Here is a 27,057-nt window from a genome sequence, read left to right on the forward strand (position 1 = left end):
TGTGAAGTAGATGACCCAGTGGTAACATGTAAAATGAAAACAGAATTAGTCCAAGGATTGAGCCCTGGAGGACTCCATGTACTTGTGGCACACATAAGGAGATATGAATTGCGAAATATCCATCAGATAAGTGTGATGCAAACCATTTGAGAGTTCTTCCGGTGATGCCAGCCCAGACAATACATGTAGTTAAAATGCCACAGGGGTCAAAAAGACCCCTTGGTAGTTCTCTAAGCAGACAAAAGTATTGGGCCAGTTTGTCCGCCATGGAAAACTAAACCTGTGCTGATGTTAATGTCAGAGCAGGGTTGGAACTTTAAACTATAAGTCTGGACTTAATTTAAGCTGCAGAAGTGTATCGGTAGAATTCAGCTGATGGGGCAGAGTAACCACAGTAATGGGCTTGGACCCCCAAGACTCATCCATAACAATGATGCTGAGACAGATGGAAATGAAACTATTCACAGCTGGCTTTCTGATCCATTTATGAAATCTTTCTAATATTTGATCTTCTAATAATAGCTCTCTAATGTACTCAAACTGTCACTTTGGATGCACTACATCACTTGTATGATCAATGTGATCAGTGCTTAAGCATAAATTAATAGCACTACACCTCTTACATGCATGCTAGCATGCGCTACCAAAAATAGTGCTTTGTTGTGTATCTGACGGTCGAAAGCTAAACCAGTTCCACACCACTGAAGTTGCAGCATTTTTACAAACCAATTCTGGTTCATCTGTTTCATTCAACAATCTGCTTTCGCCCTTCTCATTCTCCGTCGCCGCCATGCTTTTTCCGCCATGTGCATATGAAAACAAAGACACTGCACATGCGCGTTTTCCCCATATTCTATTGCGATATTTCATTTTCTTATCGTTGCCCAGCATTATACCGGTATTACCGGTATTACAAACAGTGTTTGTTGTTGTTTATTTGAATTCTGCAAAATGTCCTATGATTGTTTCTTTTATTTTTTTGAGAGTTAATATTTTGGGTATGGTATCTTTTTTTTTTTTTGAAAAATACAAGAGTAAAAGTGCTTTTAACATGTGCTTCAAAACTAAGTTTGACTGGGAACCTCAAAGTTCAATAGCCTGCATCAACAGAAATTCACTGCAGCCTATGTAATGTTTGATGCGTCATCATTTATTCCAGTCTATCTTGCAAATACATGTTTGTGCTGCAATGTCATGCACAAACACAAACTAGTAGATCCTTAAGATCAAACCTATGTCAAAATAGTGTCATTCTTTTGGTCCATTGGTTTGTGGTAAGCCATCAAACAAAAGGAAAAACAAAAATCAGTTTTGAATGAAATGTACATTTGCTGAAGTTCGGAATGCACAGCTTTTGCCTGTACTGGAGTAATTTCCCACTGGGGAAGCACGCTTTTTAAAAATGTATTTGTTATTTTTACTAAACGTAAAGAACTAAGTAAGGAAAGGAAAGACTCCAAATAATAAAGTCCTGCAAATTACATCAAAGTTTTTATTTCTTTAAATATTTGTAATAGGTGTTCTGACTACTGAGCAGTACAATGGGTGGGAGTGTTTGTGCCACAAACGGGATCAGTTACTGAATATTGACCTCTCTCTCTCTTTCGCTCGCTCTCTCACTCCTACACGAGCATGCGCAGAGGCTCCGTTTCTCGGCGTTTCCGTGTTGTTTCGTGTGTCAGCAGATTGAGACGGCTCATCGCGGTTGGTAAGTCTCATACTGCGCTCCGGTACTTGGGTCGGTTCGCCTCGTCCCTCTCTGTCTGGCCCTGTAGCTACTTTAGCTGCCTATTTGTCACTGTTGCTGCCGTTCACTGGGGCGCTCAGGGCGACGGGGAGAGACGCGGACCGCCGCCTCATTCCGCTGTTTGTTTCCTGAAAGAAGCTGTCGGGACACACTCATTTGGCGCGCTTCCGATCGCGCCTTCATAATAAGAGCTTTTGCTGCAGAACAAAATCTTTACAGTCGTCTTTTTTTGCAATAAAAGTCCAGAAACCGCAATAGAGAGTTGGAAAAACCCGACAGGGGGACGTAATTAGACTTTATTTTTTAAATCATGCTTTTCTTAAAAATAAATTGAATTGAAAACAAAAATATTCTATCAAAATAAACTCCTAAAGTTTTTTGAGCTACATGTAGCTCAAAAAACTTTAATTATTGTTTGGATCTCAAAATGTACATTTTGAGATCCAAACAATAATTATCAGTAAACCAAACGAGATCTGTGTAGATTTATAGAACAGGAGAAGTACACCTCGGGTGCTTTCATAACTTTAACTTTACTTTGTACATTTTAAACAGAATGTGTTATAAGCTAACTGAGTCACATATAACAATTTAATCAAAGGTACAGCAGCTACAGAGAGATTGTTTTACTCTGTATATTAAGAATAAATATAACTGAGTATGCTCACTCAGTTATATTTACTCACTCAGTGTTTCAGTACTTTAACCATTTCAAACTGATGTATAAATGAAAATACTCCCTTAGATGAAAAATAATTAATATCTTATAGTTATTATATAAGATTAATTAATATCTTCAATATATTATCTGTTACATTTATATTTCTGACAGCCACAAATGTTTTTGAGAATCTGATGGGTTTCATTTTGTCAGAGGTGATGCAGTTGCCCCGAAATACATGTAGGATTTTATTTTGAAGGTGAATGTGTGTTGACTTCCTGTGTGTTTTAATGGCGTTGCTTCCTGCCATGATAAAGATGATGACAAGTGTAGTCACAATGTTTTTGTCAAAAATCATTGACAATTAGCTCATTGGTGATTTAGTTGATTCAGAGTCAAAATGCTGGTGTTGATGTTGAGGTTTTTGTAGTTGATGTTATAGCTGTTGTGTGAGTTTGGAGTTTAGATCACATGTTTGTCTCTGTGCTCCTTTAAAAGACTATTCTAATCTTAAATCTTTCACTTTTTATTTGCTGAAACTGAAATTCTAACGTGACTATGAAAAAGTTCATACATTTAATCCACTTGCACTTGACAGTGCAAATGGATTAACATTTATAAATATTAATGATTTTAGTTTTTTTGGATGCAAGATATATTTTGTTTTACTTCATACAGTACTGTGCAAAAGTCGTGAACCACACCTATTTACTTTATATTTTGCTGGGGAAATGGGGGAAAAGGTGCAGCAATTTATTCAGATGTGCAAACATAAATGGAAATACAGTGTATAAGGCAAACACAGAGTTTATACTTTTCTATGAGCTTTTCATCTTTATGTTTCAACACAGCTTGAACTGTCTTAGGCAGCTTTCTTTAGTAAGTCTTCAGGAATAGTATTTTAGGCTTCTTGAAGAACATTCCAAAGTTGTTATTTAGATTTTGACTGCTGTTTGCTCCCTATTGACACTGTTTCAACAATGTTTTCTGCAGCTTTAATCTCGTCCTTTTTGCACTTGCATCACATTTTTAGTTAGATTTTTATGTTCTTTATAGATATTTAATAACAATTTTATCATCGTTTGATAACGTCTCCGATTAGAATAGGTGACCCATGACTTATGACATAGCTCTTTTTTATGTGACTGAGCCTGAAGCAGAAACACTGGGTAACAGAGTAAAGTGGTACTGTGAAACATTTAGGTGGTCTTCACAAACTGGAGACATCATATTTTATTGTTTATTTTGGAGAGCAGTTGTCCTTACCTTAATAGATCATTAACGAATAGTAATTTTTGCAGATGTGTTGCTGTCACTCATCTCGTTGAGGATTATGTGTTGTGTTCTTGGTGTGATTTTTGCTGCACCCACTTGGATTATTAAGTATGTACTGAATGATTTATTCATTGATTACCTGACTGGTTCAGATAATAAACTGCTAGAACTTTAACTGAACAACATCAGTTCAAACTTTACTTCTGTGTTTGTTTTTCTGTTTGAGCAGATAGGAACCAAAGAAGAAGACAAGAGATGAAGAGCAAAATCAGCAGCGCTCAAGGTAACACACTCAGCTCCTGACTCACCTGGGTAAACTCTTTCTGTAAAATCCACCGTTGTTAGCGTTAAGATTGCTTTTTAGTCAGATGCTAAAGGTTTATTTTACAACTCCTGCAAAACCTGTGGACTTACTACACTTGAAGGATCCCAATTCAGCCTTTTTTTTTTTACTGTGCAGTAGATAAAAAAGCACAGATGTTAATAGTTGAACGTAGGGCTGGGCGATATGACCCAAAATTCATATCTCGATATTTTTTAGCTGGATGGCGATATAAGATATATATCTCGATTTTTTTTTTTTAAAGCCATAAGTTAAGAACAAAAATAGAGTTCTTAGTCACACTGTGTCCCAGATGTCACACGGGCACTTTTATTTACATACAGCATAGATGTACATGAAGAAATTACTCAAAAATAAATTATCAGCATTTATTAAATAATCATGGTCCATAAATAAAAGAAAATGTTGTTTTTGTGCATAACAAAAAGCTCACAATTGTGCAGTCAAAATGTAAACTAATAGACGCTGAGCATAATAACAAAGAGACAGATTTCACAGCTGCACCACCTCTCTGAACAGGTGCCATTTGTGGTCCTTATACACACACAGTACGTATCACTCCGCGAGGCTCCTCCCCGGTAGCCGTAATCCTCCGACATCAAGCCGTGCAGCTCCGTAGCTTAGCAAAGTCATATTAAAACATTTTTTGACAGATTGCTGAGCGCTGTGTACCACATAAAATCGGTTCGCGGTCAGTAAGCACAACCAGAATTCATACATAAGGCGCACTGTCGAGTTTTGAGAAAATGAAAGGATTTTAGGCCGTGCAGCCCCTCCGGGCTGCATATCGTTAGCACGGTTAGCTCGTTAGCGCGGTTAGCTCGCTAACACGTTGACGCCGTCCAGCCCCACGCACGGGGCCATCCGCGGTAACTCGCTAACGGAGATTTTCCGCTTTCATCTTGTCATTGCCTTGTCATTGTCAGGTGAAGCTATGGGGGAGGCGGAGTTGTGTTCAGTGAAGGAGAGGCGAGGCAGAGTAACGTTGCGTGGAGACAAAAGTGGACGAAAGAGAGGCAAATCTGCGGCTCCACAAGTATAATTATAACGTAACATAGACTATATCGATATAAACGATATTGTCACATCTTATATCTCGTATGAAAATATATCGATATTTTTAAAAAACTCGATATATCGCCCAGCCCTAGTTGAACGTTCTGGGTTCATGAAACATAACTCAAACAAGTTAGATTACTTTCTTGAATGTCACATTTTCAGATTGTGTAGAATATTATTATTATTATTATTGTTCATCAAGATGGTTCCAACTTTATTAACGAGTTGTTAGCAGATCAGCTTTGTTTTCATGGATCTTTTTTCACTTTCCAGTTGATGTCACAGATGCGAGTCTTATCTAAAGAAAAGCTTTCAGACTCTTTGCTGTGTAGCAAGATCACTTCTTATCCTGAAACTTAATCATCATCAGACCTACTTATTCCTAACCAATGAGAACATTTCTTTCAGGGTTTTTTACAATTCTCTTCCAGATATTCACTGTTGTTTGTGTCCACTTTCATTTGTTTTGATGTACATAATCTTTTCCTATTGTTTAAACTGACAGTTCACCTGCTAGGACCCAGATCCCTTTCAGTCTGCAAGGTGTAACAATTTGTGAATGTCTGCAAACTGTTTTACATATTTGTGCAGGCATTTGTGATATATAACAGCTTGGTACACGATTGTGGTATATCGTATTATAGTAAGATGATGAATATATGTGTAGCTTATGTATTTATATATGTCCATATGTACATTTAATGTATGTCGCCCATATTTAAATTAATATTCACTAGAGTTTGTATCCATGTATTTGTATCGATGTAGGCCTGACAAAAACTGCTCAAAAGGTGCTAGTAGTAAACAAAAACTGTATTGATGAGCATATGCAGGGTGCCATAGCTTCTTAGACTGTTAAAAGTTTAGCTTTTAATTAATAAGTAATTAACAGTTCTTATAAAAATGGATTACAGTTTATCTTTATAATAACGTTTGACTTTTGCACTAATAACTTATTAATGAAAGTCTTGGCATTTTCATTAATATGTTATTGAGCTATTGAGAAAGCATTCAACTTAACATTAAACATTAGAAGAGTCACTGTCAGTGTGTGTTGCCCTTAAAGAAAATACCTCATTGCCATATATAGGATGTTAAACATTGTCATGTTTACAGAGCCACACAACCTTGTATTGGTCGTGTGTGTGTCTGTGTGTGTATATATATATGTATATATATACACACGCAGACACACGTGTATGCAGTGGTGTGAAAAAGTGTTTGTCACACTTAAATGCTCATCAAATAGATTTAAATATTAGACAAAAATAACACAAGGAAACATAAAATGCAGTATCTAAATGTAGGTGTTATTTCTCTATATACATATATATAAATATACATGGTGGTATGAAAAAGTGTTTGCCCCCTTCGGGATTTTTGTATGTTTGTCACACTTAAATGTTTCAGATCATCAAACAGATGTACTTTTAGACAAAAATAACAAAAGTAAACACAAAATGCAGTTTCTTTAATGAAAGTGTTCATTTTCAAGGGGAAAAAATTCCAAACTTACATGGCCCTGTGTGGAAAAATGATTCCGGCCTCAGGACCTGAAAGACTCGCTGTGGTAAATGAAACAGTGACTTCTGCTGTCTATCAAAACAACATAAAGGAGAATGTTGGGACATCTGTTCATGACCTGAAGCTTAGACGCTGTTGGGTACTGCAGCACAAATTAACCAAAACGTACCAGCAAGTCCACCTCTGAATAGCTTAAGAAAAACAAAACGAGTGGCCTATCCTGACCTAAATCCAATTGAGATGCTGTGGCGTGACTTTAAAAAGGTGGTTCATACCTGCTGCTAAGGGTTGCCCAACCAGTTATTAGGTTTAGGTATGTGTGTGTATATATATATATATATATGTGTGTGTATATATATATATATATATATACACATTTATTTTTGCGAGGTTGCCTGCTTTTGGCCTTCAGTGACTTCAGCAGGTATGTCACAGCTGTTACTGAAGCAGAAATGAAACAGAGTAATTGGAGCAGTGATGTGATTATCTGTGATCCTCAGTGAATGTGAAGAGGCGGTCCTGGTCCTGGCAGCAGTACCTAACTGAGCAGAAGGCTGAAGCTGCTCCGCTCACAGTCTTTACCGAGGTAACTATCTACCTCACTCTCTGCCTCCTGTCCATTGCCAATTTAGAATCACTAATAAAGCTAATGTACATGTCTTTAGACTGTGAGAGGAAGCCAGAGCAAAGAGGAGGGAGAAAGAGGGAGAATGTGCTGTTTTTGGGACAGCAGCAACAACAGCGTCAACTTCATTCCATTAACTCAGGCAATACTACACGTAAAAACAATTAGAGAACAGTGACAAATTAAATAGCACAGTGGGGAATTTAACAGACCGAGAGGATTTTATTGGCTGCTACTAAAACAGATAAAATAACATTACAGAGCCAAAACATCTAAAACAATTGAAGCTGGAGCTGTAAACATACACCAAGAACGTACAGACTGCTGAAACAGAAGTCAGTCTCTCAACAAGCATTGACAGAAAACTGGATTTATTAATACTAATACATGAAAAATGCAAAGAATTCTGCAATAATCTAGAATTTCCACGGATCCAAATTCAAATCGTAGAAAATCCAAGTATTACTGTAGTCAACTGTTGAACCTTTAACTGAACAAACTGAAACTGTCAATAAGAAAACTTGCAAATTAAGTTAACCGTGTTGTAATTCCTAATACACAGCATGAGAGACCAGCTGATAATTGCTAGAATACCTGAACGCAACTGAAAATTCAAAATAAAAAACACAATCACCAGAAAATCCATCCGTCCTTTTTCTTCTTCTTTTCCTCATCAGGGAGAGCCTGGAACCTATCCCAGCTAACATAGGGCAAGAAGCAGGGTACACCCAGGTCTGTCGCAGGGCTAACACAGAGAGAGAGGCTGTGGGAGGAAGCCAGGGAAAACACAGTGTGCAACACACTGTTGCACTGGTGCGCCTAACGTTTTTTCTTAGGAGCACCCAAATTTTTCAACTGCATTGCTTAACACCGCAGTTTTACATGTTCACTTTTTTTTGAACATACAGACGATATTGATGTGTAAAGGATTTACTAACAATCTTGTCAGCACAAAGTTCTTTATTTGGAGCACAGTTCTACAAGAGAAACACGTTACTGAAAAAGTGCTTGTGCTTAAAGTGCTTCACTGAGCTGACATTTAAACTTATAACATCTCAAAATATGTTAAATAAAAAGAAAATCTAAATTAGAAGTGCCTCAAAGTGTCTCAGTCTTCAAACCTAACCTCTGAATATCTGAACAGCTCGATATCTTATCTATAAACTGGGCATACACCACATCATTTCTGTACGTGGGGTTTATGTTCAAGCCCTTTTTCTTGTGAAGAAAAAGGGCTTGAACGTATTTCAGACTTGAACTTAGTGAACGGAACTTCTTCTTTGGGAGTATCGTAGGCAATGTTAAACGTAATCATTATCTCGGTCTCCTCTGACGACCTGTTTGCTGCTGCCTGCAGTGCATTTATCGCGGCGTATAATGTGTTGTCTGGATACACCGTGCTTTTTCAGCATTTCAATTTGAAACGTATTAGCACCAGTCACAAATGCAGTATTGCCGGCCATGGTCTTTCCACAATCACCACAGTAAATACAGTGCATCATGTTGTCAGCTTTACTGTATCTCAGCCAGGGAAACTGGCTCTCTTCGGAGTCGATGGTATGTGGCTCGTTATCTGATGCTGTCTCCGGACCAGTGCTCGACATAACCTGAGAGGTTGATGGCTCCGTGTCAGAGCACTGGCTATGAATTTCGAACGGATCAGGGTTTAACTTAACGAAAACGTTATCAATTGTTCTTTTCATCTTTTCTTATTACCCACAGCTACATCCACTTCTATTGGGCCTAGGCTGCTCAACTCTCTCTATCTGCCTACTCTTTCAAATGCACACACGTGTAGGCCTACAGGAATATCTGGACCACGGCCAATCAGAGTCCTGCCCTTGACTATCTCTGATTGGTTTAGACCACGAAATCAGCATAATGTGTGTCTGTTGTTGACCACACAGAGACACACATTTTTTTTTCGAATGGCTGGTCGCACTAGTGTGACCTAGGATTTTCTTTTGTTGCACGATTGACAGATTAGGTCGCATGTGCGACCAAATTGGTTGCACGTGGCCCAGCCCAGGTGATGGAGGTGAACTGAAGACCTTCTTGCTGTGAGGCAACACTGTTAGCCACTGCACCACTGTGCTGCCAATCCCCAGCAGGGCTCTAGAGTGCGACCAATTTGGTCGCAAATGCGACCAAATTTTTCAGTGGTGCGACTAAAAATAAATATTTGGTCGCACAGGTGCGACCAACTGTTCCGGTAACAAAAAAAAAAATCTCTGTAACTCTCCGTGTGGTCAACAACAGACACACATTATGCCCCTATCGTGGACTAAACCAATCAGAGATAGTCAGGGGCGGGACCTCTCTGATTGGCCGTGGTCCAGTTGAAAGTGCAGGTGGAAGAGAGAGGTGAGTAGCTTGAATAAAGCGATATCAATTCATTAACGGATTCCACACAAAGACCTAAACACGGAGCGGACCCAACACATCAGAATCAGCTTCGTCTTTCTCGGCTTTCTCACCCGACGGCCTGAACACGGACACGCTGTCGGAGCTTAGCGATTCTTCGGGTCCGCGCTGTGTTTACGTCTTTTTGCGCTGATTCTGAGCTGCAGGTTTTGCCTCTCTCCAACCAAAATTCACCGAGCCTGCAGCAAAAGAAGCAGCAAACTGCGCTTCACATTTGATCAATGTCGTCATGAATTCCCTCTGACTTTTGCTGTTTTGCTTCCACCACGATAAAAATCACACTTCCTGCACAGCTCTCTCTCTCTCTGTACTTCAGGAACAGTTTCCCGTCTCAAATCTGTTTTCTGCATTATTCATTCGCTTATTACCCACCAGTCTAGCGTTGTTTACAGCGCTTTTTCTTTTTTCACTTAAATGACCTCAGACAAGAAAGCCTAATTTCTGCTGTTCAATACTGAAGAAATTTAAATTTCTTAAAATTATGCAAAATTGCAGAATATTTTTAAGGTTATCTGCTATAAAAAGCCAGACCAGGAAAATCTCCTTCATGTTTTCCTGTGTTTTATTCTCAGTTACTTTCACACAAAGGCATCTGCTGTGATTTTCACAATTCTGATGAAGTCTCGTGTGTATCAGTACTGATAAATGATCAGAATTATAATATTTCTGACTGTCTGAGGCTAAATTGAATCAAATCAGGACTTTGAGAACCGGAATTGAATGGATTATAGAAATCAGTGATGATACTCAGCCTTAGTGAGCAGCCTAGGCCTGAGAGAAGTGGATGTACTGTAGCTGTGGGTAATAAGAAAAGATGAAAAGAACTATTGATAACTTTTTTGTTAAGTTAAGGCCTGATCTGTCTGAAATTCATAGCCAGTGCTCTGACACGGTGCCATCAATATTTGAATGCTGAAAAAGCAGAGTGTATCCAGAAAACACATTATATGCTGCAATAAATGCACTGCCCAAGTGTCCCCTCTCCCCACGGCCTTTCAGCAGCAGACAGCAGCAAACAGGTCGTCAGAGGAGGCCAAGATGATGATTAAGTTTTTAACATTTTCTACAATATTGACAAAGCACTTTAAGCACAAGTTTGTTAGTTAATAATTTAGAAATTAATATTGTCTGTATGGACTTCCCCCCCCAAAGAAAGTGCACATGTAAAACTGCGGTGTTAAGCGATGCGGTTGAAAAATTTGAGTGCGCCTAACTTTTGTGCCGGTACGCCTAAATTTTTAAAGTTAGGCGTACCGGTGCGCCCATGTCAAAAAGTTAGTCTAGAGCCCTGCCCAGCCAATACTTTAAGTGACAACCTTTTTTGTCTTTGGCTCAAAGATCCACCGAATGCCCCACCACCCTCTAGCTACAAAAACACACTCAACCTTTTAGCCTTTTTATAGACTTAACAGTTCCAAGGTGTTTGATTTGTTCAAATTAGAATGATAAATAATAGATTTGGGTATTAGTCTTTCAGGTATAGATAGGGTTCCAAAAATAGTGAAAATAAAAAAGATGTATTTCCTGCTGAAAACCCAGTGTGATTTTGCACTGCAATCTGCATCACTGTAACTGCTGGAACTCAAACACAAAATGTTAAAGAACAATTTTTATCTTTAAATAATGGTTAGCAAGTTTGTTATGCTGTCTGAATTGTTGTGCAAATACTTTAACTATCTTTAAAGTATTTAAAAGTAAAAAAAAGAAAACATGTGTCTGATCTCTGCCTGACTCTCTCTGACCTGTTTCTGTCTCTTTTACCTGACTCAGTCCCAGACCTTTCCTAGTAGAAAAACTGGTTTTAAAGTTGGGATGAAGTTGGAAGGCATTGACCCAATGCACCCCTCCATGTTTTGTGTGGTGACCATTGCAGAGGTAAAATTGTCACTCACATCCACATACGCATTCCTGCTTGGATCTAGTCTCATTGGCCTCCTGTCTCTATCAGGCGATTGGCTGTCGGCTACGCCTTCATATTGATGGGTACTCAGAGTGTTATGACTTCTGGGTAAATGCAGATTCACCCAATATTAGACCGGCAGGCTGGTGTAAAGAGCACAACCACAAGCTTCATCCACCTAAAGGTAAAAAACAAGTGGACCAGTCCCTTCAGAGGTAACTACATGGCATGGGTTACCACACCTGTCTGTTTGTCTGCAGGTCACAGTGAGACAGAGTTTGACTGGCAGCAGTACCTTCAGTCCACAGACTCTCAGTCTGCACCAGCAGCCCTGTTCACGTGTTGCACTGGAGTCAGTATACAGTCTGTCTGTCGAACCTTTCTGTTCACCTGTTGCACTCTTGTCAGTCTGACCCACGTATCTGTCTATCCCCTGCCTGTCTTTTAGGGATGTGGGTTCAGGGTGGGGATGAAATTGGAGGCAGTCGACAGAAAGAATCCTGGACTTGTCTGTGTCGCCTCTGTTGCTGATGTCATCGATGACTGCTTCCTTGTTCACTTTGACAACTGGGATGACACATATGATTACTGGTGAGACAGAAGGACGACAGACTTTTTCTGTTTTCAGTATTTTTAGGTTGTAGTGTTGGAGCTGTTTCATGTCACTTGATATTTATTATTTAACGTGTTTTAAACCGGGTATATGGATTGATGGTTGTACTGATCCACCAGGTGTGACAGTAGCAGTCCATACATCCATCCGGTGGGCTGGTGTGAAGAACAGGGACGACCTCTTACTGCGCCACAGGGTATGCAGTCCTTCTGAACTCTATGCTTACAAACTTACATTACCATAGAATGACAGGCAAATAACAAACACACTCACACATCGATACCCAGCATCCAGACTGATGGCGAAACAACTAGTAGCTCAGTGTTCCAAAATTCGAAAGAAGGAACAGCTCTGACAGCTAGGGATTGATGAGGTGCAACACAAATGCTACGGCAAGGGGGAGCCTGGACGCCAGGTCGGGTACCTGAGATTGGGTACTAAGCCCCAAGTGTAATGGAGGAAGGAAGCGGTGCGTTCAGGAGGAACTGACCTGAAAGATAGGATCACGATGAAGCTTGAAACCTGGACACTCCGTAGCCTGTTACCAAGATTATGTGAAGTACCCTCGGAACCCTCTGAAGATCTACTAGGTGATGTGAATGCAGCACTACGGACAATACCTACCGCGACCATTACTGAGACCAACCAGCTGATCTGCACTCTGGTAACAGTGATCAGTGAGATGCTAAGTTACCATTTGAATAGCCAAAAAAAGCAGTACCCTCGGTGGAGAAGGAGACTAGGGGCCAAGATCAAGGTAGCACGGAGTGAGGTTGACCAACTATCGGAGGCAGAACCATCCAAGGTGTACTCTCAGTGGCAGGGGAACAACATGAGAACAGCATCACCAAGGTTGGAGACTGAGCAATACTGGAAGAGCATATGGGAGAAGGACAAAGCACAAATGAACCAGCTGCTAATTGACGACACACCCTATACAGTAATTTAAACACATAATAATTTTCCATATAGTATTCCTCTGTAAAACTCTGTAGTACTTTATTTTGCAGGTCACCCCAACCCTGAAAACTTTGTTTGGGAGGAATACCTTCAGGAGACCGGTTCTACTGCTGCTCCTATTTCAGCCTTTACTCTGGTGAGGATTGAGGAGGCTCATGCAAACATGAAGCCAATCAGGAAGCTGTTTCTGGTAACTTAGAGCTTTCTCTGTACTTTTGTCCAACAGAGAGCACCACATGGTTTCCAGGTGAACCATAAGCTTGAGGCAGTTGACAGGAGAAACCCTATGCTAATACGCGTTGCCACAGTAACAGACACAGAGGACTACAGGGTGAAGGTAATGTGTATCTGTGTGTGTGATGTAGTGATAATCGTTAACTCATCTACCATTTTGGACATGTGACAGAATATAGGACCTAGTGAATAAGGCTCCAGTCACAGAGACCAGACCAGAATGTCTGACAACAACCAGTCATGAGAAAAATAAGTATTCCTTGACTTGTTGTAAGTGGTTGCTGGAGGTTGAATTACTGTGAAAACAGTTGCTAAATTCAAGCGAACCAGGCTTATAAACCAGTCATATAACCCCCTGTTAAAACACAGATTTTATCTTCTCCATTTTCAGTTTGTGTTGCATTTTTTCAAGTGGTACTATTGCTTGGCTAGCAGTTAATATTTGCATGAAAAACTACAGATGACCGTCCAGAAAAGTTTATGCATCAAGATGCAGGCAAACTGGCAATTTGCTAACACCAAGAGCAATCGCTATTAGGTTTTTGCTGCAGCACTTTCTTTGTACCCAATTTCACCCAGAAGTAGCCAGCAACCTCCCAGAACCACTGGCAGCCAGTCAGGGAGTACACATTTTTCCCTAGCACACATCCAAGCACCTCTCACGCCCATGACGTGACATGAGATACCTCAATAGTCAAGTGTGCACGTTTGATGCCAGGAAGTATTTAACAAGGTGTGTGTCTACAGATTCATTACGATGGGTGGTCGACACAGTTCGATGTGTGGTGTGACAGCGACCTCTGCGACCTGCATCCTGTTGGCTGGTGTCAGCGCACTGGACATCCACTGGAACCCCCCCCAGGTCAGACATACAGGTCAGAGAGAGACAGACTAGTCAGACAGACAGGTCAGACAGTGTTACAGTTCAGAAGGAAAGTTATAGCAGGACAGATTCACTCATTGTTATCATGTGTGTGAGACAGGTTTGTCCCACCTGCCCTCCCCCTCTCAGGGAGTATGTCCTACTGCAGGCTGCAGAGGAGTCGGACACATCAAAGGAGCCAAATACACTGGACACCACAGGTACCTGTCTCATACAAAACACTACAGTTAATTCCCTTACATATACATATACAATACCTCATACAACCATCGCAGGAACATTTACCCTTTTAAGTGTGACAGAAACCGGTCTCACAAACCACAGATACCTGTTACACAAAGAAATCACAAGTACCTTTCTCACCCGCCCCACAGATCCCTGACCCAAAATTTGATAGATAACGATAGAACTCGTACAATCAGACGGGAGTGTCGCAGAGCTGAACACAGGTCAAAGAAGGACAAGTTCCAGGTGTCAGTTCAAATCTTAAAAGACCATCTGTAACACTGCACTGCTTAAAGACTTTATCGAGAATTATTGCATCTGACTGTCATAACCCACGTAAGACCATTGACTCTGTTCCTGATGCCTCACAGTCTTTATGTTTGGAAGCCTCGTCTGATATGTGCAATACATTTCTGTACTTTTGTCATTGATAAATTTAGACCCACTGCTTTTCTCACTTTATTTCCTTCCTTTGGGATCCATTTTTAGAAAGCATACCTTTAAGGAGAAGGATCTCAATTACACCACTTATTGAATGTCTTGCTGAAAATTAAAGCTCAGATAGCCTTGAACTGTTTACATTTGAATGAGAAGAAGACTGAAATGTTGGGTTTTAGACCCAGCAGCTACTGTGACAGTAATACACGTGTCAGTTGGATTACTGTCACACACTTTTTGTTGGACTTAGCCAGTTTTGTCACGCCTCCAGCTTGTTCAAAATACTGCGTACCTGCCTATGACTAAATACAGAGGAGTCATATTTCTGTAATGCTTGTGCTTGCTGACTTGTTTTGCTGCGTTGTTTCTGTTGTTGGTGATTTGTGTTTGCTTGGTTGTAATTTCTCGGTGTTTGTGTTTCTCTTTTGTTAAATGTTTGTCTAACTCTGTCACCTAGTGCCTTTGGCTGTCCATATTCTGACATTAACATGCGTAAGGAGATGGTGCTTCCTGATAGGCTGGGCGGAGAACGAGTCATAACCCTCATACCTGTCACCGTGCGCCAGCATGACAACCAGTCAGACAGGTAACTGTAGACTGGTGGAGAAAATGCTTTTGTTGTGGATCTTGTACTGTTAAATCTGAGAATAGAGCTTCTCCAAGCATGTAAACAAACATAGAATGGGAAATGACGTCTACAGTAAGAGGATCTCTGTTATTTCTATTATTCCAGAAGAATAACAGCCGGTCATTATTTTGTCCTGCAAATAATTCTGAAAAACAAGTGATGTTTACATGGTATCTGTTTCTCTCTGTGTTAAACAGCACGAGCTTTCAGAAGGCAGAACCCAGAGACGAGGAGCTGCTGGTTCCTCTTGGCAAGAGAAGAAGGCTGACAGACAGGTGAGAGTGAGCAGATGAGGCAAGATTCTGTTTGCCTGTTAAGTGTTTGTAAGAGAAGTGGCCCTAAAATGAGCCCATAATCAGGGACATTACTCAGACATATCTCTATCTCCTACTGCCTGTCGCACTCTGTCACCTTCTGAGTGTGGCAAGGCTCATCAGATTTGTTATTATTATTATTATTATTGAGTGTGCCAATAATTGTGTGTGTGATATAACTGATGCACACAACTATTTGTCAGGTTTATAACTATTGAATTTGCCAGTGCAGTAGCATTGAGGCGCACTGTTTATTATTCGTCAGATTTATTATAGTTATTATAGTTTTGACACAGTTTCTCTTCACATCTTTGTTTTTCCTCGCACATCTGTCCTGCAGTATGGTCCGCGATTGGCTATCATGATGGAATAATGTTTTGCCCACCAGAGTAGCAAGTTGGTCACGTGACTGAAAACTATGAATCGCACTGAGACACACTATATATTATTTTTCAGATTTCTTATTCTCATCATTAACTGTGCTAATGGAATCGCATCGAGCCACACAATTATAAATCAGGTTTATTAGACTATTCAGCCCCTATTTCCAGCTGTCTCTTTATCTGGCTTTTAAAATTTTCCGCAGATGAGTCTGTGCACTCACAAAATCAGGGAGGCACACAGACATCCGCACGGACTCTGATGCTCACTATGTGATAATGAAATTTTTGTCACTCTAACCTGAGTGGACCCTAGCAGGGTTGCAGACATAGAAAGAATAATCCCAGTCTTATGATTGATACAAAGAGCCAGATTACCTAAATGAGGCGAAATAGCATGTGAGTACATTCCCCAAATAGCACTGGTGTGAGTAGTTTTATGGGTGATTTACAAAAGTTTGAGTTGGACATGCCCAATCTCACAAGAACCTTGTAATCTAGTGAAAAAAGTGAATTTGAGAGATTTCACGAGGGAGTTGTGCGTGTGTACATTTGTGATCTATATATTATATATTGTCATAATGCATGCGGCTGAATTTGTGTAGGCCCGCAAATAAAAAATGTAGTGCAGCTCATGAGTGTAGAAACCTCACTTTCTTGTGGGGTTCCGCAGGGCTCCATTCTTGGCCCAGTCCTTTTTTCGATTTATATGCTCCCAATGGGCTCAATTAAAAAAAAAAAAATCATGTCATTGTTATGCAGACGACTCACAGATTTACCTGCCACTGAAATCTAAATCTGTGTGTCCTCTAAAGGTTTTATTAGATTGTTTGAAAGAAGTTAAGGCATGGATGGCTTTAAACGCTCTTAATTTAAATGAACAAAAAACAGAGGTCATTGCGTTTGGTCCCTGTGACCACTACGACTTTGGCCCTTTAGAAATTTATAGAAAAAAAGAAAACCTTTTGCAAGGAACCTAGGAGTGATTTTTGACACGAATTATAAACCAAGGGTATACCAAGGTGCTTAACAAGTAAACATAGAGAATAAAAGAAAGGTAAATAGAAGTAGGACCAAAGCAAGTACTAGGTATGCAAGCAGATCACTGTCACAGATACATAGGAGAAGCAGCAGATACATATCAAACAAAGAATTAAAATAAGCATAAAAGTACATAATGTGAAATCATAAGTGAAATGTTAACTAGAAGGAAAGGCAAGATTGAATAAGTGGGTCTTTAGTCGTGATTTAAACAGTGCAATAGAATCAGAGGCGCGGATAGCGAGGGGGAGGTTATTCCACGGTACCGGGGCAGCCACAGCAAACGCACGGTCACCCCAAGACTTCAGCCGAGATCTAGGTTGTGTCAGAAGTAGTTGAGTAGCAGATCTAAGTGTTCTAGCAGGATTATGTGGCTTAAGAAGTTCACTAAGATAACTCGGCACTAATTTATTAATGGTTTTGGACATGAGCAGTAATATTTTAAATTGAATACGGTACTTAATGGGCAGCCAGTGCAAGCCAGCTAGAACAGGAGTAATAGAGCAGAATTTCCTGGTACCAGTCAGGAGGCGGGCCGCCGCATTTTGGACTGTTTGCAGTCTAAGGAGGAGGGAAGACTGAAGTACAGGGAATTGCAATAATCCAACCTGGAGGTCACAAAAGCGTGAATAAGCTTCTCCAGGTCCTCATGTGGAACATCTTTAATAAAATGATCAGCATTGCTGCTTTACCAGGTGTAACTATGAAGTATAACATCCAGGCATCCATGAAAACAGAATTTATTACATTTAACGGAGTTAGAAGTTAGCAGGAAGCTAGCGGATGTTAGCTCGCTAGTTTCGCTAGCTACCTAAGCATGATGTAGCATGTTCTGACTGAGAGATTTCTGAAAGCATTCAAACGTACAGCTCTGCTATCACTTCCAACATAAATGAAGACAGAAAACTAAACAGCAGTGACGTTTGTAGGATTACTGATGTTGGGCTAGCTGGTTTATAATAATGTGCTACGTGATCGCTAGTGACACAGCTATGTTGGCATAACATAAACAGTGAAGCTGGAGGATTTAAGCTAACACTTTTCCCCTCGATAAAAGTTAACGTGAGGGTTCCTGATGGTTAGGGACAAATGCAATCGCATGGCAGGATGCTGTAAACGGACCAAACTTCAGTCAGGAGAACAACTGAGATAATCCATCCACAATACAAGGTTAGTCATTAATATACTGCAACAACATGGGAAGAATGAGTTGAATAAAGTTTGATTTATCTGACTGTTTTGCTTAATGTGTCTTATAATCCCGTGCACCTTATGGCCCGAAAAATACATATTTGACTTTTTTATTTGGCACAAAGCAGTTTAATGTTGCAAAGCACCTCTTTTTATCTTCAGTGGATATTATACATGGTTATGCTGAGGATATGTCAGCCCATTTCTACTGGAAATGCCTTTTGGTTAAACTTTCAGCAAGGAATTTGCATTTGCACTGTTAAATTTTTAGATAGCTTTAATACATATAAAAAACAGCTGCTTGTTTAAGTTAAAATAAATGGATGGGGGTTTTTTGCGCTAGTAAAGTTGTGGAGTTGTATTTTGTCTCGCATCAATTATATCGTCAGTTATATCGTTATCACAAATTTTCAAATATTTTTGGCCATATCGCCCTGCTCTAATATTGTATTTTCAAAGATTGCGCCTAAAGGGAGCAAATACAATGAAAAAGAATAGGGCCTAAAACTGATCCTTGAGGCACACTGCAACAGGCCAGTGCAGAGGAAGGTGCCCAAGTTAACCAAAAAGGACCTGTCAGCGAGGTATGATTTAAACCAGTCAAGGGCAGTGCCTCTGTGGGTATCACAGTGTGCTCAAGTCTTAATAATAAGATGTTATGGTCCACCATATCAAGAGAGGTCCAATAAAACAGGGACCATAGAGCGTCCAGTATCAGTAATTACAAGAATATCATTAAGAACTCTAACTGTTTATCAATGGTTGATAAACAGATCAAGGCTGTAATCAAAACCAGTTTCTTTCATCTCCGGCTACTAACAAAAGTGAAGCCATTCCTCTGTTCCAGAGACTTTGAGAGAGCTATTCAACTTTTGTAATAGTCTTTACTCAGGTGTTAGTCTGTCATCAGTTAGCTAACTTCAGCTGGTCCAAAAGGCTTCAGGCTTCAGGGTTACTAACTGGCACACGCAAGTGAGACCACACATCCCCCATACTAGGATCCTTACACTGGCTGCCAGTTAGTTTTCGAATTGATTTTAAGATTTATTATTTGTTTTTAAGGTATTGCACAGGTTAGCACCCTCATACCTTTCTGATCTTTTGAACTGGTACAGTCCTGCAAGATCATTGAGGTCTGCAGATCAAATGCTCCAAATGCTCCAGATTAAAGCCCAGAGGAGATCGAGCCTTTGCTGTGACTGCCCCTTCACATCAGGACCTCCCCAACATTAGACACTTTCAAATCCTGTCTGAAAACCCACTTTTATTCCTTCGCGTTTAAATCAGAATGACTTTTTACTACTTTTATTTGTCTTATTTCTTACTCAAATCTTCTTTTTAAAATGTTGTCATGTCTTCCTATGCTTTTATCTCTTTTGATTATTTGAAATGTACAGCACTTTGGTCAACAGTTATTTTAAATGTGCTATATAAATAAAATTGACTTTGACTTTGAAAATGGTGTGCACTGCCCATGGTCCTGAAATTATGACAATTTTTGCTATAAGTTATAGAATTTATTAACAAAACCAAACGGCACCTTCAATCTGTCGAATCAATTCCAAACATCAAAAGGAAAAATGTGCTGCTGTTCACACATCCCATGCCTGATGTCCACCAAGGCCTGATTACTTGCAGGATAGGTTCCTGTCTCCACCCTGGTTTGTCCCTTCTTTAAGTACTTCACATCAACCCCTTTAACAGTAACATTTTGGCCACAAAGGCTACAGTAAAAAACACCAAAAATGGAAACGTTTGAAGAAGCTTTGTTTATGCTGGAATTCCATGTCTCCTTTTAGCTGGAAATTCCAGGTCATCTCTGAATTCACTGAGCAAATTTAGGATTAGGTGGCTTCGTACGCTGTGTGTTTTTATCACATCTACATCTGGCATTGCAAATAAATTGTCACATGGTGTTCTCTCTGCGGTGCTACCTCTGCACATTAATAACTGCCACCATTCTAAAGACGCCATACTGCTTCTTTTATGAGTACTACTTTACAAACAGGAAGTGTTTAAATGTGTTGACCTTTCAAAGTAAAATTCAATAATAAAATAACTTTTATAGTTGCCTCTTTCACACTGAAACACAAATTCAGCTTTCTAATTATTTTAGCATACATATAATTACAGCATACATATAATTATTTCAACAAGTAATACTTGACTTTCAAAATAAAAGCTCAACAATATTACAGTTAATTATCAGTGTTCATGAAAGTTCATGATTTTTTTTCTCTACAAATTATTGCCCTATGGCTGCCTCATTGACTTGATTTATGGTTATTGCTGTGTAAACAGGATGGCTGTAAATACTTTGGCCTTTTAAAATAATTTTGACATTTCAAGCCTGAGTCACCTCTTTTTAGCTGGCTTTATTTGGGTTGTTTCAAAGTACCCACATTATGCTGCCAATACTTCTTCCAACCTCCAGAAAGGAATCCTCAGCTCCTTTTGGCTACTGATGATGCACTGGCATAATAAAATTTCTTCAGGAACTTTCTCATTTTCAGAATAAAGTTCATATTTTGCAGTGTGTGTGGGTGATAGTTGAGTAGATGTTATATAAGATAGATTATATAACCTAAAAACACACTTGACCACATTCAAACAGTAAGGCTGGACTACTGTTATTCGTTATTATCAGGATGTCTTTAAAACTCCCTGAAAAGCCTTCAGCTAATCCAAAATGCTGCAGCAAGAGTGCTGGAGGGGACTAGAAAGAGAGAGCAGATTTCTCCTGTATTGGCTTCCCTTCATTGGCTCCCTGTTAAATTCAGAACTGACTTCAAAATCCTGCTCCTCACATACAAGGTCTTAAATAATCAGGCCCCATCTTATCTTAATGACCTTATAGTACCACATCACCCCATTAGAGCTCTTAGCTTACAGACTGCAGGCTTACTTGTTGTTCCTAGAGTAATTAAAAGTAGAATGGGAGGCAGAGCCTTCAGTTTTCAGGCTCCTCTTCTGTGGAACCAGCTTCCAGTTTGGATTCAGGAGACAGACACTATCTCTACTTTTAAGATTAGACTTAAAACTTTCCTTTTTGGTAAAGCATATAGTTAGGGCTGGACCAGGTGACCCTGTATCCTCCCTTAGTTATGCTGCAATAGGTGTAGGGTGATTCCCATGATGCACTGGGTGTTTCTTCTTCAGTGACCTTTCTCACTTACTATGTGTTAATAGAGCTCTCTGCATTGAATCATACTTGTAATTCAAGTTTCAAGCTTCCACAGCATGGCTTTTGTCCTGTCATCCTCCCCTCACCCCAACAGGTCGCGGCTTATGGCCGCCCCTCCCAGAGCCTGGTTCTGCTGGAGGTTTCTTTCTGTCAAAAGGGAGTTTTTCCTTCCCACTGTCACCAAAGTGCTTGCTCATATTGGCTCATATGATTGTTGGGTTTTTCTCTGTATGTATTATTGTAGGGTCTACCTTAGAGTATAAAACACCTTGAGGTGACTCTTGTTGTGATTTGGCGCTGTATAAATAAGACTGAATTGAATTGAAGGTTTCCATCACTTTAGATGACTTAGAATAATTGGCTTAATAAGTTCTGTCTTGAGAACAGGGTGAGATCCCACAGTGAGTAAAACCTGTTCAAATACACAAGTGATTCTGAATAGTTAAGTTTAATATAGACTCACAGTAGAGTGAAAATACAGTGGACTCACAGTAGAATGCTGTTTTATTTCCTTTGTTTTTTTTCCACTCATAATGGTTGTCTTGTATTCTCCTTTATGGCTAGAACCACCCGAATGCCCCAGCCAACCACATTCCTTCGTGTGAAACAGGAAGAGGAGGAGCCTCATCTCAGAGTCCTCAGCCCAGGTACTAAGTTGGGAGAGAGGGGAGGGTGGTGGTGGGCTGTTTAAAGTGGAGAGTTGCTCCTTCACTGTTCACTGTTCTGCATTATACTGCAGAATTCACCAAACCGCTGACGTCAGGTTTCAGAGAGACAACAGCAGCTAAACTACTGAATACAAACACAGATATTCATGTTTGAACTGCTGTATGCAGAAACATACTACAGACATAAGCAGTTTAAAGTGTAGCAGTACTCTAACATGTTCTGCAGTGTAACCTATCAATTTCTCCCTACACCCACAGTTGGTCTACCCCTAAAATTAGCCTCATACTATATATTATTATTATTATTATTATTATTATTATAATCAAGCTTAAAATAAACCTGAAATTAGATTAAAATCAGCCTAAGCCTGTATAAAATGCAATCTGTCATTGATAATACCTGATTTTTATGTGTTGAACTTCTTCAGGTCAGGGTCCGTTAGCACACAGCTTGAGATGCATCAGCCCCTCTTTTTGAATGGGAGCTTACATATAAGACAGAAAGCAGATACATATGTTTCAGAAATAAAAGTGAGGTGTGACATATCTGCAGCTGCAGCATCACAGGATGTGTTCCAGCTGTTTTGTGGCATAAAAAAGGTGAAACTACAACGCTGCTGTTTGTGATGGTGGAAGCGGTCACTGACATATAAACTCATCCACACTCTGGAAACAACATTGCTCTCTTCACTGTTTCCATGGAAACAGCAGGCAGATAAGGTGGCTGTTTCTATGGAAACATTTCACCATGGTAGCTGCTGTTTTAGTTGTTCTCTGTGTGCTTAATCCTGTAAAGGACATCCGAGTCTTTCCAATTACCAATCGGCTGATTGATCAGGATCACGTGATGCCCATCTTAGTGTTTAGTGGTGAGACCTGCTGACTCTTCACATATTAAATAAGTTCATATTTGGTATGTGGCAGGTCTCTGCGGGGTTTCTGCTGGTCTCGCAGTGTTTTACTGTGAAAAACAGTGTTTGTGGATGACGTCTCACCACATTAACATTTCATATTGTAAATCAATGTTGCTGTTCACTCCCCTGTTGGTTGCTTTCACCACTGAATAGAAATTTCTATATTTGGGGAGTTTAAAATTGTTCTCACTGTTATTGGTTGTGTTTGTTTATGAAGCCACTGCTGTTTGGTACTAAGGTGTTGTCATTTTTGTTGTTGAGGTTTTGCCGTGTGGTTGTCATTGACTGGTGTTTCTGACCTCTAGAATCCAGTCTGCAGGCCGCCCTCCACCAGTCTGTCTTCCTCTCAGCCATGTCAGCACAGCCCAGCCGCGACCTGTCACTATGCTGGGAGCAACACCGCAAATTGTTGCCAGGTGTTGCAGGAGTCCACGCTGAGACTGTCCAACACTGGAGCGTCCAACAGGTCAGAGAGCAAAGAGATGCTGCAGCTATGTAGTTCACTAATAGTAAATAAGAGTGCTCATTCAATTTATTTGTATTAACGTACATTGCGTTGCACACATTTTACTGACTGTATGTATGACAAATGGATTTTTTTCGCTCTTTCCCTCTAAGGTGTCAGATTTCATAGAGTCTCTCCCCGGCTGTGAGGAACAGGCCAAACAGTTCAGAGACGAGGTGAGATGACCGGACGAGATGATCTGGTGGTGTAGAGCTAATGACGTGACAGTGGCAATGATCTGATCTGTTCCTGCTTCTGTTCTAGCAAATTGATGGACGGGCCTTCCTCCTGCTCACCCAGCGGGACATCATCCGGATTATGTCAATCAAACTCGGCCCTGCCCTCAAGATCTACAATTCCATCCTGATGTTCAAACACGCTGAGGACAGAAGCCGATCACATGCTAAGGATAGGAGCCAATCACATGTTGAGCATACCAATACTTGACATTTGCAGCTCATAACTGACCAAATCCAAACCTGATAGACCCCATTACCATGGCATCTACCCGTTATTCTCTGATCTGGACGAGCCATGTTTTCCATCCTGTTGTCACCTGAATTTGTTTGACGTTACAGTGACCTTTCTGTTGGCAGGTCCTGTGACGTCATTTCGACATTCAGTTACTGTCATCATTATCACTTCATGTGAAAACAACCAACCGTCACTTAGGGAAACTGCCCTTTGGATGGGGCACAGCTTTATTCAGGTGAACTAAAAACTGGAGGCAAAGCTTTAAGTGGGACTTACAACTTGTATGATCAGCAGTGGCAGTTCTGCCAGGAAACATGGCTGTGCTCAGTCGATTGTCTGAGATGTTCAAAAAAAATCTGCATCAAAACATCTTGAGATAGATTTCTCAGTTTTGTTATTTTATCTGTAAATCAGTCCTGGGAAGTAGTTTCACCGTTATCTGATCCAAGTTGCTTTATTTGATCATATTTACTTGTAATGTTAAGATATCAGGGAAAAAAATCAAAACACGCATGTCAAATTAAAAAAGGCCCCATCAGAACATTAAACAGACTGCGCTACTCAGAGTCAAGTCCTTTTATTTGTCCTCTAATGCAAACGTAAGTTATCAACAGATTTTTATTGTAAGAAAAGGGTTCTGTGAACAAAAAGTGTTGCATTGATTTTAGTAAAGCACTGGTTCCACGAAAGAGAGTTAAAAACATGACAGAAATTATTCCTCACATGAAGAAAAGAAAAATTCAGACATTTATTTGAAATATTCACAACTGCATTTCGGTCTCACAGTGACAAAAGTCCGGTTTACTGAAAAGGTTTCCATAATTAACACGAGTCTCATCATTGTGTTGAGTGTGTAAAAATCAAAACCTGTAATTCCTAGAAAATCTTAAACATTACAGTGTTATGAGAAAACTCTCCTAATTACAGAATGGCATTAGAATTTCAAAAAAGAGAAAAATGAACATTCTAAAATAGTATTACACAAAATACATCAAATACATCATCAAAAGTCCCAAAATTACATAAACAGATATTATTCATGTTTGCATAGGTCTCCAAAACTGGGTAAGTTGCATCTGCGTGCACACGTAGCCCTAGAGACCAAAGGTCCATGTCCATTTAATTTTGGGGTGAACTTTATTAGACTTCTTCTTGACTTCGCAGTGTCTTGATGAGATGCAACACCATGCTGAGATGAACAAAACCATTGTCTTCATTCAGGCCTCATCAGTCAGATTTCTACCATGATCACAGTACTATGTGCTCTCTCCTCATTACATTACTAATCCTGTTAACTTTTAACATCATCCTGCCACCTCTGCTGGGATCTGTCAGGTTGTGGAAATGTGTAATTGGCTGCGTCTCGTAAACAATCAATAAAATAACTGTTCAATAACTCTGAATTTTCAGAAGAAATTTTTTAACTTTGGAATAATTGCAAAGTCTATATTTATAATTTTATTCTCTCGTGTTACAGTCTGTTTTGTTATCTACCGTGTTTGTATAGAGTTTTATTTTAGAGTAACCATAGATCTATAGATTTGTACTTCAGTTCGTCTCGCTTCTCTCTGACCTCTTCTCCTCTGTGATGGCGCAGCAGGAGCTGAGCTGTAGACCTTAACTCAGATCAGCATATCCTGGCCTGCAGTGGTCTGTTGCACACTTTGAGTTTGCAAATTCTAGTTTACACAACAGCTTTCCTCAGGTTTTCACTGTAACAGGTCCAGGCGGGTATTTTCATGTTTCCAACAGTGGGCTGATATTAGGGCCTTTGTCTAACTTCTCTTTGCTGTTTGTCAGTATTTGTTGAGACCAATAAAGCTTCTGATCTGGTCTGTGTGCTGTGATCTCTCATTTGCACAAGGAAGAACCCATATATATATATATTTCAGCAAGTTGCATTTTCGTCATCTTTCACTGATTGACTTTGTAGGAGTAGAGCTCCTTAAATCCTGTATCCAGCAAGAACAGGAAAACACTAGGCTTTCTTCAGGATCATGTGTGATACAATTTTCCCATTATACCAAATATCAAAGGTGCTTTATTGGATTGAGATCTGGTTACTATGGAGATCATGAATTGATTTGAGGTTTGTGATATGATGCATTATCTTCTGACAGCTGGAGGGATGGGCATGGTCAGCAACGGTACCCAAGTAAGCTGTGATGTTTAAACTGTGCCCAGTGTGCCCGAAGTGTGTGGTTCATGCTTTCATATTTATGCCAAATTCTGACCCGACCAATATCGCAGCAGGAATCAAGACTCTTCAGACCAGCCAATGTTTTTATGTGTTATAGACAGTGTGTGTGATGTGTGCCTCTCTGCACACACTATCATAAATACGCATAACTAAAGAAAAATACAATGTATAGTGTAAGAAAGAAGAGGTTAATAAGATCAAGATCCATCAAAAAAATGATAAAATATGAATAACTGTGGGTTTATTGTATCATTAATTATATGACTGCAGCTCTGATTTACTTTTAACCAATTTCTGACCTTCTCATCAAAAGTGGGGAAAAGCAGTGTGGCAAATCTCACGGGCATTATAACCCATTTTATTTACATAGTGCCAAATCACATCGACAGTCCCATCAAAGCATGCTACATCGAAATTTTCTATTTTTTGGACCATTCTCTGCCAACCTTGTAGATGGTTGTTTAGGAAACTCTCAGTAGATCAGTAAATACTCATACAAGCGTCTGTGGAGGTTCTCAGTCATCCAGGTCATCATAGTCTAAGGATCTGGAAAAGAAAAGCATCTGGACTTCTTTGAGTTTCCTTGAAGACGTTTCACCTCTAATCCGAGAAGCTTCTTCAGTTTTAAGAGCAATATGGTAGTGTCC

The 27,057-nt window shown here is 39.9% G+C and overlaps 1 protein-coding gene across 2 annotated transcripts; it reads left to right on the forward strand.

Annotated features, from left to right (window-relative positions):
- Positions 1-1,608: 1,608 nt before the first annotated feature.
- On the forward strand, positions 1,609-26,043 carry l3mbtl4 (L3MBTL histone methyl-lysine binding protein 4). 2 transcript variants are annotated; one of them, XM_026179719.2, is made up of 19 exons: positions 1,639-1,708; positions 3,710-3,791; positions 3,913-3,966; positions 7,110-7,195; positions 11,429-11,533; positions 11,607-11,742; positions 11,819-11,910; positions 12,007-12,149; positions 12,291-12,367; positions 13,182-13,267; positions 13,358-13,468; positions 14,113-14,227; positions 14,349-14,448; positions 15,369-15,497; positions 15,737-15,814; positions 22,214-22,296; positions 23,537-23,697; positions 23,850-23,912; positions 24,001-26,043. In XM_026179719.2, the coding sequence occupies exons 3-19, from the start codon at positions 3,939-3,941 to the stop codon at positions 24,181-24,183; spliced, it is 1,776 nt and encodes a 591-aa protein (XP_026035504.2). In that variant the 5' UTR covers positions 1,639-1,708; positions 3,710-3,791; positions 3,913-3,938; the 3' UTR covers positions 24,184-26,043. The 2 variants fall into 2 exon arrangements, with proteins under 2 accessions (XP_026035503.2, XP_026035504.2); XM_026179718.2 differs by lacking the exon at positions 3,710-3,791 and having other exon boundaries at positions 1,609-1,708.
- The last annotated feature ends 1,014 nt before the right edge of the window (positions 26,044-27,057 follow it).

This window comes from Astatotilapia calliptera, chromosome 9, assembly GCF_964374335.1.
Source record: "Astatotilapia calliptera chromosome 9, fAstCal68.1, whole genome shotgun sequence".
In the NCBI taxonomy this organism is placed as follows: Eukaryota; Metazoa; Chordata; class Actinopteri; order Cichliformes; family Cichlidae; genus Astatotilapia; species Astatotilapia calliptera.